The 14960-nt window shown below is 45.7% G+C and overlaps 1 protein-coding gene across 1 annotated transcript; it reads left to right on the forward strand.

Annotated features, from left to right (window-relative positions):
* Positions 1–5221: 5221 nt before the first annotated feature.
* atp6v1g3 (ATPase H+ transporting V1 subunit G3) lies at positions 5222–14532 on the forward strand. The gene is made up of 3 exons (XM_033029149.1): positions 5222–5314; positions 10207–10307; positions 14321–14532. The coding sequence occupies exons 1-3, from the start codon at positions 5233–5235 to the stop codon at positions 14498–14500; spliced, it is 363 nt and encodes a 120-aa protein (XP_032885040.1). The 5' UTR covers positions 5222–5232; the 3' UTR covers positions 14501–14532.
* The last annotated feature ends 428 nt before the right edge of the window (positions 14533–14960 follow it).

Raw genomic sequence — 14960 nt, forward strand, 5'->3', positions numbered from 1 at the left:
ACAATAAATTAAACTGAAATGGACTGAACTGCCTCCACTACCAATGTGTAAAACCAAAACATGCCCTACACATCTCCTTTCATCTTTGCCACTCTCACCTTATAGCTGTGCACTCTAGCCTTTGACATTTCTATCGTGGGAAAAGGCATCTTGTACAGGTTCAGGAGAAAGTGAACAGAATTCTTACCCAGACCCACGGAGGAATAGTTCAGTAACTAGCGCTGCCTCAAATAAGGATTTAATTGCTCCATTTTCGGTACATTTAACAAATAAACCTTCTTGAGAAACCCTCTGTGCCGTACCTCACCTGCCTCTACCCCACCCCGCACAGCGTTGCCCCTAGTGCAGGCCCCACACAGATCCTATCCTCTTGCACTGATGTTGCCACCAGCTGAGCTGGCGACTGGGAGGGTCAGGCCGGGTGCTGAAGGTCTTCATCTTAAGGTCATAAGGTCATAAATGATAGGAGTCGAATTAGGCCATTCGGCCCATCAAGTCTACTCCACCATTCAATCATGGTTGATCTATCTCTCCTTCCTAACCCCATTCTCCTGTCTTCTCCCTATAAATTCTGACACCTGTGCTAATCAAAACTCTATCGATCTCTGTCTTAAAAATATCCACTGACTTGGTCTCTCCAGCCATCTGTGGCAAAGAATTCCACAGGTTCACCACCCTCTGACTAAAGACATTTCTCCTCACTTCCTTCCTAAAAGAACAGCCTTTAATTCAGAGGCTATGACATCTAGTCCGAGACTCTCCCACTAGTGGAAGCATCCTCTCCCCATCCACTCTATCCAAGCCTTTCACTATTTTGTATGTTTCACTGAGGTCCCCCCTCATTCTTCTGATCTCCAGCGAGAACAAGCCCAGTGCCGACAAATGCTCATCATAGGTTAACCTACTTATTCCTGTGTAAACATGAATGCTGGAGAAACTGAGCGGTTGAGGCAGCATCTATGGAGAGAAGGAATAGGTGACGTTTCGGGTCGAGACCCTTCTTCAGACTGATGTCGGGGGGGGGAGGGGGGGGGGGGGGATGGGAAAAAGAAAGGAAGAAGCTGAGAGACAGTAAGTAGGCTGTGGGTGAGCTGGGAAGTGGAGGGGAATGAGGGAGAAAGCAAGGACTATCTGAAATTGGAGAAATTAATGTTCATACCGCCTGGTTGTAAACTACCCAAGAGAAATATGAGGTGCTATTCCTCCAATTTGCGCTGGGCCTCACTCTGACATTGGCGGCCCAGGTCAGAAAGGTCGGATTTGGAATGGGAGGGGGAGTTGAAGTGCTGAGCCACCAGGAGATCAGGTTGGTTATTGCAATCTGAGCGGAGGTGCTGGGCGAAGCAATCGCCAAGCCTGCGATTGGTCTCACCGATGTAGAGAAGTTGACACCTGGAACTGCGGATGCAGTAGATGAGGGTGGAGGAGGTGCAGGTGCACCTCTGCCTCACCTGGAAAGACTGCTTGGGTCCTTGGATGGAGTCAAGGGGGAAGGTAAAGCGACAAGTGTAGTATTTCCTGAGGTTGCAAGATAAAGTAACCGGGGAGGGGGTGGTTTGGGTGGGAAGGGATGAATTGACCAGGGAGTTACGAGGAAATCGGAGCACCCGGAGAAAGCCCACACACGTTACGGGGAGAATGTTCAAACAATTGATCAGGATGGAACATGGGTTTCTTGGGCAGCAACTCTGCTGCTGAGCCACTGTGATACCCCCTCACCTTCTTCCTCCTCCATTAAAAGTCAGATAACCAATGCATGTATCTCTCTTGCGATCACACCGTCCCTAGCCAACAATCGGCCTATCGACGAATCACCCTCCCTGATGCCATCCGTTGTCAGCCCTCATTTGTTCTAGTTATTTCTTGCTTCCAGTTCCTCCCTCCTTGATCAGGTCCCCCTGATTTGGACGAGGGGATTAAAGGCTTTGTGGCCAGGTTTGCAGATGATACGAAAATAGGTGAAGGGGCAGGTAGTGTAGAAAAATCAGGGACTCTGCAGAAGGACTTGGGCAGGTTGGGAGAATGGGCAGAGAAGTGGCAGATGGAATATAGTGTAGCAAAGTGTGGAGTCATGCATTTTGATAGTAGGAATAAAGGTGTAGACTATTTTCTAAATGGGGTGAGAGTCCAGAAATCACAGGTGCAAAGAGAGTGCTAGTGCATGATTCCTAAAAAGTTAATCTGCAAGTCGAAACAGAAAGCAAACTCAATGCTAGCATTAATTCTAGAGGGCGTATACAAAAACAGGGATGTAATGTTAAGGCCACATTTGGAATATTGTGAGTAATTTTGGGCACCATATCTGAGGAATGATGTGCTGGCTCTGGAGAGGGGCCAGAGGAGGTTTACAAGAATTATCCCAGGAATAAGTAGCTTAACCTATGATGAGCATTTGACGGCACTGGGCCTGTACTCACTGGAGTTTAGAAGAATAAGGGGAGACCTCATTGAATCATACAGAATAGTGAAAGGGTTCGATAAAGTGGATGTGGAGAGGATGTTTCCACTAATGGGAGAGTCTAGGACTAGAGGTCATAGAAACATAGAAACACAGAAAATAGGTGCAGGAGTAGGCCATTCGGCCCTACGAGCCTGCACCGCCATTCAATATGATCATGGCTGATCATCCAACTCAGTATCCTGTACCTGCCTTCTCTCCATACCCCCTGATCCCTTTAGCCACAAGGGCCACATCTAACTCTTAAATATAGCCAATGAACTGGCCTCAACTACCTTCTGTGGCAGAGAATTCCAGAGATTCACCACTCTCTGTGTGAAAAATGTTTTTCTCACATTGATGGCTCCGTCTGCTTTGGACACAGGCACCAACCCCTGTATTCCTATTTTAGCCGGTTACAACCAATTCTGTACATTTTTTACAGCACCTCGGGTGTGATGGGGCTAGTTATTCTAGAGACATGAGAATGCCATAGCCTCAGAATAAAAGGACGTTCTTTTAGGAAGGAGATGATAAGGAATTTTTTTAGAGGGTGGTGAATCTGTGGAATTCTTTGCCACAGAAGGTTGTGGAGGCCAAGTCAATGGATATTTTTTAAAGCAGAGATAGATAGATTCTTGGTTAGTACAGGTGTCAGAGGTTATGGGGAAAAGGCAGCAGAATTGTATTAGGAGGGAGAGATAGATCAGCTATGATTGAATGGCAGTAGACTTGATGGACCAAATGGCCTAATTCTACTCCTATCCCTAATGAACTTATGCCCTTATGATCCCCTTTAATCAGTTTAAACAACGGTCCTGACCCAAAACATCCCCTATCCATGTTCTCCAGAGATGCTGCCTGACCCGCTGAGTTACCCCAGTATTTTGTGTCTATCTTAGGGAGATTGTAGTGGACTGGTTGATAGAAGATGCAGCAGTGTAATTTACACTGTCCAAAACAGGCCATCACAGGGCAAGGCCATCACAGGCCAAGCATGGACCATCCAAATTGCTATGCAGAGCACCACATTTACAGCAGTATGAAGGGTTAGGGTTCATGAAGTGAAAGGTCACTGGATTTGTGGTGGTTGTGATGGTCTGAAGAAGGGTCTCGACCCGAACCATCACCCATTCCTTCTCTCCAGAGCTGCTGCCTGAGTTACTCCAGCTTTTTGTGTCTATGTCCCAAACTGAGGTTCACCCTTGCACATCACTCAAAGGTTAGGCATTACCCAATTACGTCACCAGACCCATGACTATCAGTAATGATTCCGCAAAGAACAACTTTAGGGTGGCACGGTGGTGCAGCGGTAGAGCTGCTGCCACCAGAGACCTGGGTTCAATCCTCATTACAGAGTTTAGACTTCCTTCCCGTGACCATTTGGGTTTTCACCGAGAACTTCTGTTTCCTCCCACATTCCAAAAACGTACAGGTTTATAGGTTAATTTGCTTGGTATAAATATACATTGTCCCTATTGTGTGTAGGATAGTGTTAACCTGTGGGGATCGCTGGTCGGTGTGGACTCAGTGGGCCAAAGGGCCTGTTTCCATGCTCTATCTCTAAACTAAAACTAAAACTGTTGTTCACTGAAAATGCTTAAATTGACCAGGGCTTCCTGCTCAATTATCTCTGGGTCACCAAATGGTTGGTATTTACAGTCAGTGTGCATTTACATCTACTCGTTTAAAATATTTAATAAAATGAAACTTTTATTTAGAGTCATAGAGTCAAGCAGGCCCTTCGGCCCAACTCGCCCACACTGCCAACAATGGCCCGGCTACACTAGTCCCACTTGCCTGCGCTTGGTACATATCCCTCCAAACCTGTCCTATCCATATACCTGTCTAACTTAAACAATGGGATAGTCCCAGCCTCAACTACCTCCTCTGGCAGCTTGTTCCATACACCCACCACCCTTTGTGTGAAAAAGTTATCTCTTGGATTCCTATTAAATCTTTTTCCCTTAACTTTGAACCTATGTCCTCTGGTTCTCGATTCCCCTAGTCTGGGCCAAAGGCTCTGTGCATCTACCCGATCTATTCCTCTCATGATTTTGTACACCTCTGTAAGATCTCCCCTCATCCTCCTGCGCTCCATGGAATAGTCCCAGCCTACTCAACCTCTCCCTATAGCTCACACCCTCTAGTCCTGGCAACATCCTTGTAAATCTTTTCTGAACCCTTTCAAGATTGTCAATATCTTTCCTATAACATGGTGCCCAGAACTGAACACAATATTCTAAATGTCAAAGTGTCAAAAGCCTTTTTGACCACATCTACCTGCGACTCCACCTTCAAGGAACCATGCACTTGTACTCCTAGATCCCTCTCTGCTCCACAGCACCACCCGGAGAAGGTGCAAGACATTGCAGATGCTGGAGCAAAAAACAAAGTGCTGTAGGAACTCAGAGAGTCAGGCAGCATTTGTGGAGGGAAATAAGCAGACAACGTTTTGGCCATCGGTGAATCTGGCCATCATGGGCAAGTTCTTTCAGAGATGCTGCCTGAAATGCTGAGTAACTCCAGCACTGTGTGTGTTTTTTAATCCACTTGTCCATGAGCACAGCCAATGTTTGTGTTTTATTCAGTCAAGGGATAAGGCACATCAAGCATTGGTGAGCCGCTGGGTTGGCTGTAACTAGCTGAAAGCAGCCGGTGACTGGAGCTGGTCTCTGCTCTACAAGCAGTGCCCTGGCTGCCTGTGTTTGTAGCCACAACAAGGCAAAGACACAGGGACCCTACAAATGTGGAGCTGAGCACTACCCTGGCAGTCCTCTGTCTCACCGGACAACATGACCAGCCACTCCCAGGGAATCCATCAGCTACTGCAGGCAGAGAAACGGGCAAAGGAGAAGCTAGAAGAGGCCAAGAAGCGTGAGTAAACTAAACTATTAATAAATGCTCGCTCGCCCACTCTCACTGACAGTGAAAGATAGTTGCAGCACACTGGGGAAATCGAAGCACCGACATCATTATTGTAGAGGAAGCATTGATATTAGATTCTTAAGCCTTTGAACAAATTGTACTTCAAAAACAACATGAATTGTACCAATAAAAGTTTTAGTTGAGTTTATTATTGTCACGCGCACCGAGGTACAACAAAAAGCTTCAGTTTGCGTGCTATCCAGTCAAAGATCACACATGAATATAACCAAACCATCCACATTGCACAGATACAGGATGAAGTGTACAGCATTTAGTGCAAGAGTCAAGAGTGTTTTATTGTCATATGTCCCGAAATGGAACAATGATATTCTTATATAGACTCTGGAAACACCATAAAACAAAAAGAAGTTCAGTATACAAGAAAATACAGTATATAAAATTGAAGCCTGATTAAAGATAGTTTAAATGTCTCCAGTGAGGTAGATGGGAGGTCAGGACCGCTCCCTTGCTGATGAGAGGACGGTTCAGTTACCGGATCACAGCTGGGCCGAAACTATTTGTAAATGTAGCATTTTACTCAGCAGCAACTTCAGCGTGCACTTTGTTCTGGCCATAAATGTATACATGCCGCAACACTGCAACAGCTTGTGCGCAAAGAGAAGGGACATGAGACGTACAAACATGCCTTGCCCGATACAGCAGGGAGCTGTACACTGCACTGGGAAAGAAAGGGCAGCCATGAATGTTTTAGGGGCAAGAGATTTCTCCACTGACATAGCACTGTTAGACAAACATGTAGTGAAAGCTGCTGAAATACTGCTCGCAGTATCATCAGGGTAAACATAGAACACAGAGCAGTCAGCACAAGCCCATCAACCTATACATACTACACCTGACACCAACTTAAACTAATTTCATCTGCCTGCATGTGATCCATATTCTATTCCCAAACTTTTCCCTCTCAACTAAAACCAAAGCCTTTTATCAGAGGTACCTGTAAATAACTGTGACATGAGAACATGTTAGTCGCTTGGCAAAGAATGATTTCCTCCAGAGATTGGCTGATCCATACAGACTATGACTGTAGAAATGTGTAGGAGGGAACTGCAGGTGCTGGTTTAAACCGAAGATAGACACAAAGTGCTGGAGTAACTCAGCGAGACAGGCAGCATTTTTGAAGAGAAGGAATGGGTGACATTTTGGCACAAGGTCTTTCTTCAGGCTGTAGAAATGTTGATTACTTGCACAGAATAGGCAATGGTGCAGCGGTATAATTGCTGCATTACAGCACCAGAGACCCAGGTACAATTCTGACTACCGGTGCTGTCAGTGTGGAGTTTGCACATTCTCCCTGTGACCGCGTGGGGTTTCTACAGTTTCCTCCCACATTCCAAATGCCGTATCAGGGGGAGGTCAGGTTTGTAAGTTATTTGGCCTCAGTAAACTGATCACTGTGTGTAGGATAGTGCTAGTATACGGGAACAACTGGTTGGCGCAGACTCAGTGGGCTGAAGGGCCTGTTTCCTCACTCTATCTCTAAATCTAAAATGAATCCGAGAAGCAAACTGATTTTAAAGTTTGCAGCCTCTGACTTATTAATTCATCTAAAAGCAGCCAGCTTAGCTTCCTCACTGCAAGTCTGTGCGACCATGTTGGAGCCACTAGCTTCTGCTGGGGTCAGCCTTAGTAGAAGCCAGGGCTCCAGCTGTCTCCTGCCATGCCCAGGCACCGATGGTTCACAGGTTCCCTGCCTTTGGGAGGAGCGTAGGCTCTATCATAGGGTGAGGATTGCAACAGAAGCCAGACCTGGCCTTCACTAAACATGAACACAGGGAAACAGCCTCCGCTCCCCTCTTCTCCCCAATCTTATAAAGTGTTTCAAATCATGAGAGGACTAGATCGAGTCTTTTGCCCAGAGTTGGTGAATCGAGGACCAGAGGACATAGATTTAAGGTGAAGGGGAAAAGATTCAATAGGAACCTGAGGGGTAACTTTTTCACACAAAGGGTGGTGGATGCATTGAACAAGCTGCCAGAGGAGGTAGTTGAGGCAGGGACTATCCCAACATTTAAGAAATGGTTAGACAGGTACATGGATGTGACAGGTTTGGAGGGACATGGCCCAAATGCGGGCAGGTGGGACTAGTGTAGCTGGGACATTTTGGCCTGTACAAGAAAATACAGTATATAAAATTGAAGCCTGATTAAAGATTGTTTAAATGTCTCCTTACCAAGAAAAAAAAGTCTAAAGTTTAGTATATGGAAATAAAAGGCAGAAAACTCACTGACTGAATAGGAGTGGAGGGGGCGCGGGGGGGGGGAGAGGGGGGAGGGTGTTGGCGGGGAGAGTGGGGGGGATTATCATGCATGTGGCCCCATTAACTCAGCACCACTGACAGTTCTGTAATGCATTGTAAGGTGGATATTGCCCTTGAATTGTATGGTAAAATTTAACTTGAAAATGCAAGCCTGCCAATCACCCCCTGTGGAAGATGTAAGGTCCTTTCAAATACCTTTTGCTCCCCAAATACAAGCCATCTTTAATCACAGCCAAATCCCAATACCCCAATCAGCATCAATGTCAACAAAGTATTGATGGTCGAGAGCTGCAGGTTCCTTAAGTGTAAATATCACCGATAATTTGTTCAGCACCAACCACTTTGAGGTCATGGCCGAGAAAGCACACCCATGCTTCTCCTTCATCAGGCGACTGAGAAAGTACTGCATGCGTCCAGCAACCTTACCAAGGTTCTACAGATGCACCATGAAGGAATTTATCCTCGTGGGTTGCATCACAGGCTGGTTTGGGAACAGCTCTGCCCAAGTCCATGAGAAATTGCAGAGAGTTGGGACATAGTCCAGTCCATCTCACAGTCCAAACTGCCCATCATCGACTTCATGTACATTTCACATTGCCTCGAGAATATAGGCAACAATGATACACAACATGGTGTGTGTTCTGGGTGCTAATGTTACTAAGCCAAACAAACAACTTGCGATTATGCGAGTATTTCATGACAGTCACATTGGTTTCCTCAATTGCTATTCAGGTTCTTGGATATTGTCCATCTACGCTTCACGCAATCGGGGAATGCAGCCAACATAATCAAGGACCTTCTCAACCCAGTCATTTACTTTTTACTCTTCCGTCAGGCAGAGGACACAAAAACTTGAAAGCTGGTGCTACTAGATTCCAGAGCAGCTTTATCAAACTACTGAAGGAAAAAAGGAAATGTGGATGCTGGTTTATACCAACGATAGACACAGAGTGCTGGAGTAACGCAGCGGGTCAGGCAGTAGTCTGGAGATAAGGGATGGGTGATGCGCCTTCTGAAGAAGTGTCCCAACCCGAAACATTACCCATCCTTTTTCTCCAGATATATTGCCTGAGTTACTCCAGCTCTTTATGTTTATCTACTGAATGGTTCTTCCATATGATCGGGAGTAGTCTCAATCGCTCAACCTACCTCAATGCAGATGTCAGACCATTCCTTAGAAACTTTTAACATTATAACCCTGTAACACTAACACTATATTCTGCTATTTTTGATCATTTTTCTTTTTGCATCATATTTAGCACAGACGTTGTGGGCCGAAGGGCCTGTTCTTGTGCTGATACTGTTTAATGTATCAGTCCATGTGACAATAATAAGCCAGCACCATGCCACAAGTAGAAGGTAGAGGTCCCTGTACATTGCATACCCCAGTTATGACTGTAAGAAACAGAGGGAGCCAGACCAGGAGTTGACCATCCAGTCTACAGTTCTGCTTCATCATCCATTAGTTTCAAGTCTGAGCTGTTTTCTTTTCACACAAAGGGTGGGTGTATGGAACGAGCTCTCGGAGGAGGTAGTTGAGGCAGGGACTATCACAGCATTTTAGAAACATTTGGACAGGTACATGTACAGGAAAGGTTTAGAGGGATATGGGCTAACATCGGCAGGTGGGACTAGTGTAGATGGGGCATGTTGGTTGCTGTGTGCAAGGTGACTGAAGGACCCCTTTCCACACTGTATAACTCTACATTGGTGCCATTGCTCAGCACAATGTGTATGTCCTTCAATTTCCCCAGTATCCAGTAGAAGTAATACAACTCCACGCAGGGCAGCTCCCCCAGGGTTAGTGCCTCATCAAGTGGATAATAGAGAGAGCCAAGGGACATGCTGTGACTGAGGACACAAGGAACTGCAAATGCTGGTTTACACACACAAAAAACAGAGTGCTGGAGTAACTCAGCTGGTCAGGCAGCATCCGTGGAGAACATGGATAGGTGACGTTTCACTGAGTGCTGGAGTAACTCAGCGGGTCAGGCAGCATCTCTGGAGAACATGGATAGGTGACGTTTCACTGAGTGCTGGTGTAACTCAGCGGGTCAGGCAGCATCTGTGGAGAACATGGATAGGTGACAGTTCTGGTCTGGGCCCTTCTTCAGACTGAAGCTCTGATGGGTCAGTGTAGTTGTCAGTATGTGGAACGTACATCACACTCTCCCATCCCCACAGAGCTCCCTGAGGAAAGGTAGCCGCGAATGCAAACTCTCCGCCGGCCATCACGTTACATCAGCTCGCAGCGGCTGTGAGAAATTGGTTTGTATATAAAAAAGACAGCCGTCTTGTCCACTTAGATTTTGTGCTTCAGGATCTGAATGAAATTGGTGCACAGGAGGGCGGAATCCGTGTAGAAAGTGCATACACCATCAGTAACGAATGATTGGAGGCATATGCCAGAAAGACTTACAGGTATCAGATGCTGTTTGTTGGGCCAGCCGCGGTCGCTGCTCCATCCTCCGCCTCCCGTGTGTTTATCGCTGTTTATCAGACTCGTGGTTCCGTCGGTATGAAGCCCTAATCAGGCATTTTGTTTTGTCAACGTTACCTGCAGGTAAGGGCAGGCGGCTGAAGCAGGCAAAGAGCGAGGCACAAGCTGAGATTGATCAATACCGCCTACAACGCGAGAGGGAATTTAAACACAAACAAGATTCGGTGCGTATTGATCCAAATCAAATGCGTTTCATGCCTGCCTCTGGAAAGTCAGCTTTGGGAGGGGGTGGGGGGTGGGGTATAGGAATAGATGACATTTTGGGTCGGGACCCTTCATCAGTATAAACCAGCAGTTCCCAATGGTCATATTGGGTTGTAAGCTGCCCAAGCAGAATATGAGGTGTACGGAATCTAATGACATTGGTCAGGTAGTAGGTGGTCACACCTTTGCCAAGTAGATTCCGTGGAAACGGAGTCTTATGATGACCAAATGTATAGGAAGGAACTGCAGATGCTGGTTTACACCGAATATACGCTGCAGTGCTGGAGGCTCCGCTTAGGCCAACGTGGTCTCTCAGTTGCCAAATACTTTAACCCCCCCCCCCCCTCCGCCCCCTTCCCATTCCCACACTGACCTTTCTGTCCTGGGCCTCCTCCATTGTCAGAGTGAGGCCCAGCGCAAATTGGAGGAACAGCAACTCATATTTCGCTTCAACAGCTAACAACCCAGCGGTATGAACATTGACTTCTCTAACTGCCAGTAACCCTTGCTTTCCCTCTCTCTCCATCCCTCCCCATCTTAGTTCTTCGACTAGTTTCATTGTCCTCCTGATTAAATTTGCTTCGTTCTCACCTTCCCCATAGCTAACAATGAACCATTCTATATTCCTTTGAGCATTGACTTTTTTGATCTGTCATTTTCTCACCTTATCTTTCCATATATCTCTCCCTCTCCCCGACTCTAACCATATCATATAACAACTATACAGCACAGAAACAGGCCATCCTGGCCCTTCTAGTCCGTGCCGAACACTTACTCTCCCATAGTCCCATCTACCTGCACTCCAACCATAACCCTCCATTCCTTTCCCGTCCATATACCTATCCAATTCATTTTTAAATGATAAAATCGAACCAGCCTCCACCACTTCCACTGGAAGCTCATTCCACACAGCCAACACTCTCTGAGTAAAGAAGTTCCCCCTCATGTTACCCCTAAACTTTTGTCTCTTAATTGTCAAATCATGTCCTCTTGTTTGAATCTTCCCTACTCTCAATGGAAAAAGTTTATCCACGTCAACTCTGTCTATCCCTCTCATCATTTTAAAGACCTCTATCAAATCCCCCCTTAACCTTCTGCGCTCCAAAGAATAAAGACCTACCTTGTTCAACCTTTCTCTGTAACTTAGGTGCTGAAACCCAGGCAACATTCTAGTAAATCTCTAAGTCTGAAGAAGGGTCTCGATTCCGCCTGTCCAGAGATGCTGCCTGTCCCGCTGAGTTACTCCAGCACTTTGTGTCTATTGGCTGATGGCCAAGTACCATTTTTTTTTGCTCGCCAAAAGCAGGGAATCAACCAGACCACCTGAGAGCTCAGGCCTTTATAGCTCTTTGACACAAACCAAATTTGTTCATTTGTAGGAAGGAACTGCAGATGCTGGTTTACACCGAAGATAGACACAAAATGCTGGAGTAACTCCGCAGGTCAGGCAGCATCTCTGGACAGAAGAAATAGGTGACATTTCAGGTCGGAACCTTTCCTGCCTCTTTAAAATCAAAATTAATTAAATGTCTTGTTAAAACAAATGGCAATACATCAGGCACACACAACCCTTGTTTTAAAGAAAAATAATGTTACAATGAACAATGGCATTTGATGGATCCCTTTACAAATGTGGCAAAGTCGTTAATTACCAGTTCTATTTTGGAGTTATCAGCTATGCTGGTAGAGGTATCATTAACTTTCTCCCTGGCCACATGCCAAACATCAGCTCATGGTTTTATGTTTTGATGATAAAGTCACGGAGTTGAGGAGTTGTACAACAGGCCCCTCATCCACCCTGTCTATGATGACCAAGTTGGCTTTCTGGGCTAGACACAAAATGCTGGAGTGAATCAATGGGTCAGACAGCATTTCCGGAGAATAGGAGTAGATGACGTTTTGGGTCGAGATCCTTCTTCAGACTGAGTGTCAGGGGAAAGGGAAACAAGAAATATAAATGGCGATATAGAACAAATGAATGAATGATATGCAACAAAAAGTAACAATGATAAAGGAAACAAGCCATTGTTAGCTGTGGCCTGGGCAAAAACAAGTTCCTGATGGGACTCAACAAGGCGACTTTGAAGCTAGTACAATGACTTTGGTGGGAGAGGGACGGAGGGAGAGGGGATGCAAGGGTTGCTTGAAGTTAAAGAAATTAATGTTCACACCGCTGGGGTGTAAGCTGCCCAAGCGAAATATGAGGTGCTGTTTGGCTCCAATTTGCGTTTGGCCTCACTCTGACAATGGAGGAGGCTCAGGACAGGAAGGTCAGTGTGGGAATGGGAAGGAGAATTAAAGTGTTTGGCAACTGGGAGATCAGGTAGGTCCAGGCGGACTGAGCGGAGGTCCCATGGGCTGGTCCCATTTGCCTGAATTTGGCCAACAGTCTTCTGAACCCTTCATGTTCATATATTTGTCCAAATGTCATTTAAAAGCATCCACAGTAGGCCAACCCTAAGCTTCCTACACTCAAACAAAAAGTCCCAGCCTATCCAACCTCTCCCTATAACTCAAACCTGCAAGTCCAGGTGACATCCTGATTAATCTCTACAGCACCCTATCCAACTTAGTGACCCTTCCGGTAGCTGGATGACCAGAACTCCACACTCTGCTCTAACAACTTGCACAGCTGCATCATCATGTCCTAACATTTGTACTCAGTGCCCTTCCCAATAAATGCAAGTGTGCCAAACACCTTCTTCACCACCCTGTCCACATAATTAGCCACCTTCCGGGAGCCGTGCATCAATGCTCCCAGATCTCTCTGCTCTGCAACACTCTCCAGGGCTCTACCATTTACTGTGTAAGTCCTGCCCTGGTTTGATAGATCAAAGAGCGACCTCAACAAATAATGTGTAAGAAGGAACTGTAGAAGCTGATTTAAACCGAACATAGACACAAAAAGCTGGAGTAATTCTGCAGGTCAGACAACATCACTGGAGATTTTGTTGTCTCTGCACTGTACACTGACAATGACAATTAAAGTTGAATCTGAATCTGAAAAGGACTAGGTGACGTTTCGGGTCGAGACCCTTTTTCAGACTTTCAGACAGTCTGAAAACGTCTGAAGGTCTGATGTTTCCTTTTCTTCAGAGATGCTGCCTGACCCGCTGAGTTACTCCAGCACTCTGTGTCTCCCCTCATGGTATGGACAGGGATTGTAACACCAGCAGCAATTATATATCTCTTCCTTTGAACTGACGTTGTGGGAGCTCTGTCAGGAGAGTTCCCAAATTCATCTTGGCTTATTATTGGCAAGAAGCAGCGGCGGTTTCGCTATAATTCCATGATGATAACAACACTTTAGCCATCATGGACACTGCAGAAACGACTTCATGGAAGCTAATTGTCTGATGACAATAACAGGGGATCAAATAGACCATCCAGTGAGAGAGAGAGAGGGGGGGGGGGGGGTTACTCTGTCCATAGTTACTCCAGCATTTTGTGTCTTTCTATGGTAAACCAGCATCTGCAGTTCCTTGTTCCAACAGCATTGTACCTTATTCCAGCATTTTCCTGAGAGTGGTCAAAGAGGCAGACCAACTAGAGGACAATTGAAATCTTGAATGTTTTCACAACAAATATCGTACTGCCATCAAGTGTTTCCAAAACGCTTGAAACAGGAATTCCAGGCATGTTTCTTCCATTTACTATAAACATCAGATTCCCAGGATGGAAATGTCAAACTCATAGCTTTAAGGTGAGAGGGGGGAAAGTTTAAAGGAGATGCATGAGGCAGGTTTATTACACAGTGGGTGCCTGGAAAACGCTGCCAGGGATGGTGGTGGAGACAGATACGATAGTGGCTTTTAGATAGACACATGTACCTGCAGGGAATGGAAGGATATGGATCACGTGCAGGCAGGTAGAGTTGGTTTTGGCATCGTGTTCAGCACAGACATTGTGGGCCGAAGGGCCTGTTCCTGTGCTGTACTATTCTATGTTCTATGATACCTCTGCTTTCACCTAGATAATGGGATCTCAAGGTAATATTTTGGCTCACGTGGATGAACAAACCAAGGCAAGAATCAAAGAGCTAATCAGCAACCATGAGCAGAACAGCGAGAAGGTGCTGCAGAAGCTCTTGGGGCTGGTTTGTGAAATCAAACCGGAAATCCATGTCAATTACAGAGACACCGGCAACTATTGACTGGAGGGCTGGAGATAGCAAACCTGATCAAACTGACGCCATGCTTTGATTACAGACAACTGAGGCTGGATAATACTCCATTGATGACAAAACATTGTATCTTCTTAATTGTGAATGCCTTGGGACTTGTTCCTGTTATTAAAGGTGCTGTATAAAAGCAAGGCTTTGCTACTGATTTCTATCCTTAACCCCTTCCTATAAATATCCACTGAGTCTTGCAGTCACAGGGTTAGACAAACTATACAATGCTGAGAACTATATTCTGCTCTATATCTTTCCCTTTGCTCTATCTACTGTACTTGAGTTTGACGATTGAATTTATGTCAATAATTTTTTAGATTAATATTATCTCGTGTAGCAAGGTACGGTGAAAAGCTTTTTGTTGCACGCCATCCAGTCAGTGAAGAATATACATGATTACAATCGAGCCGTACACAGTGTACAGATACAGAATAAAGGG

This window comes from Amblyraja radiata, chromosome 10 (assembly GCF_010909765.2).
Source record: "Amblyraja radiata isolate CabotCenter1 chromosome 10, sAmbRad1.1.pri, whole genome shotgun sequence".
NCBI classification, from domain to species: domain Eukaryota; kingdom Metazoa; phylum Chordata; class Chondrichthyes; order Rajiformes; family Rajidae; genus Amblyraja; species Amblyraja radiata.

Excerpts from the sequence above, each read along its gene's own strand:
- atp6v1g3 (XM_033029149.1), top strand. The coding sequence starts at position 5,233 with ATGACCAGCCACTCCCAGGGAATCCATCAGCTACTGCAGGCAGAGAAA. Across the intron at positions 5,315-10,206 it reads GCTAGAAGAGGCCAAGAAGC|GTAAGGGCAGGCGGCTGAAG; the intron begins GTGAGTAAACTA and ends CGTTACCTGCAG. Across the intron at positions 10,308-14,320 it reads TTAAACACAAACAAGATTCG|ATAATGGGATCTCAAGGTAA; the intron begins GTGCGTATTGAT and ends GCTTTCACCTAG.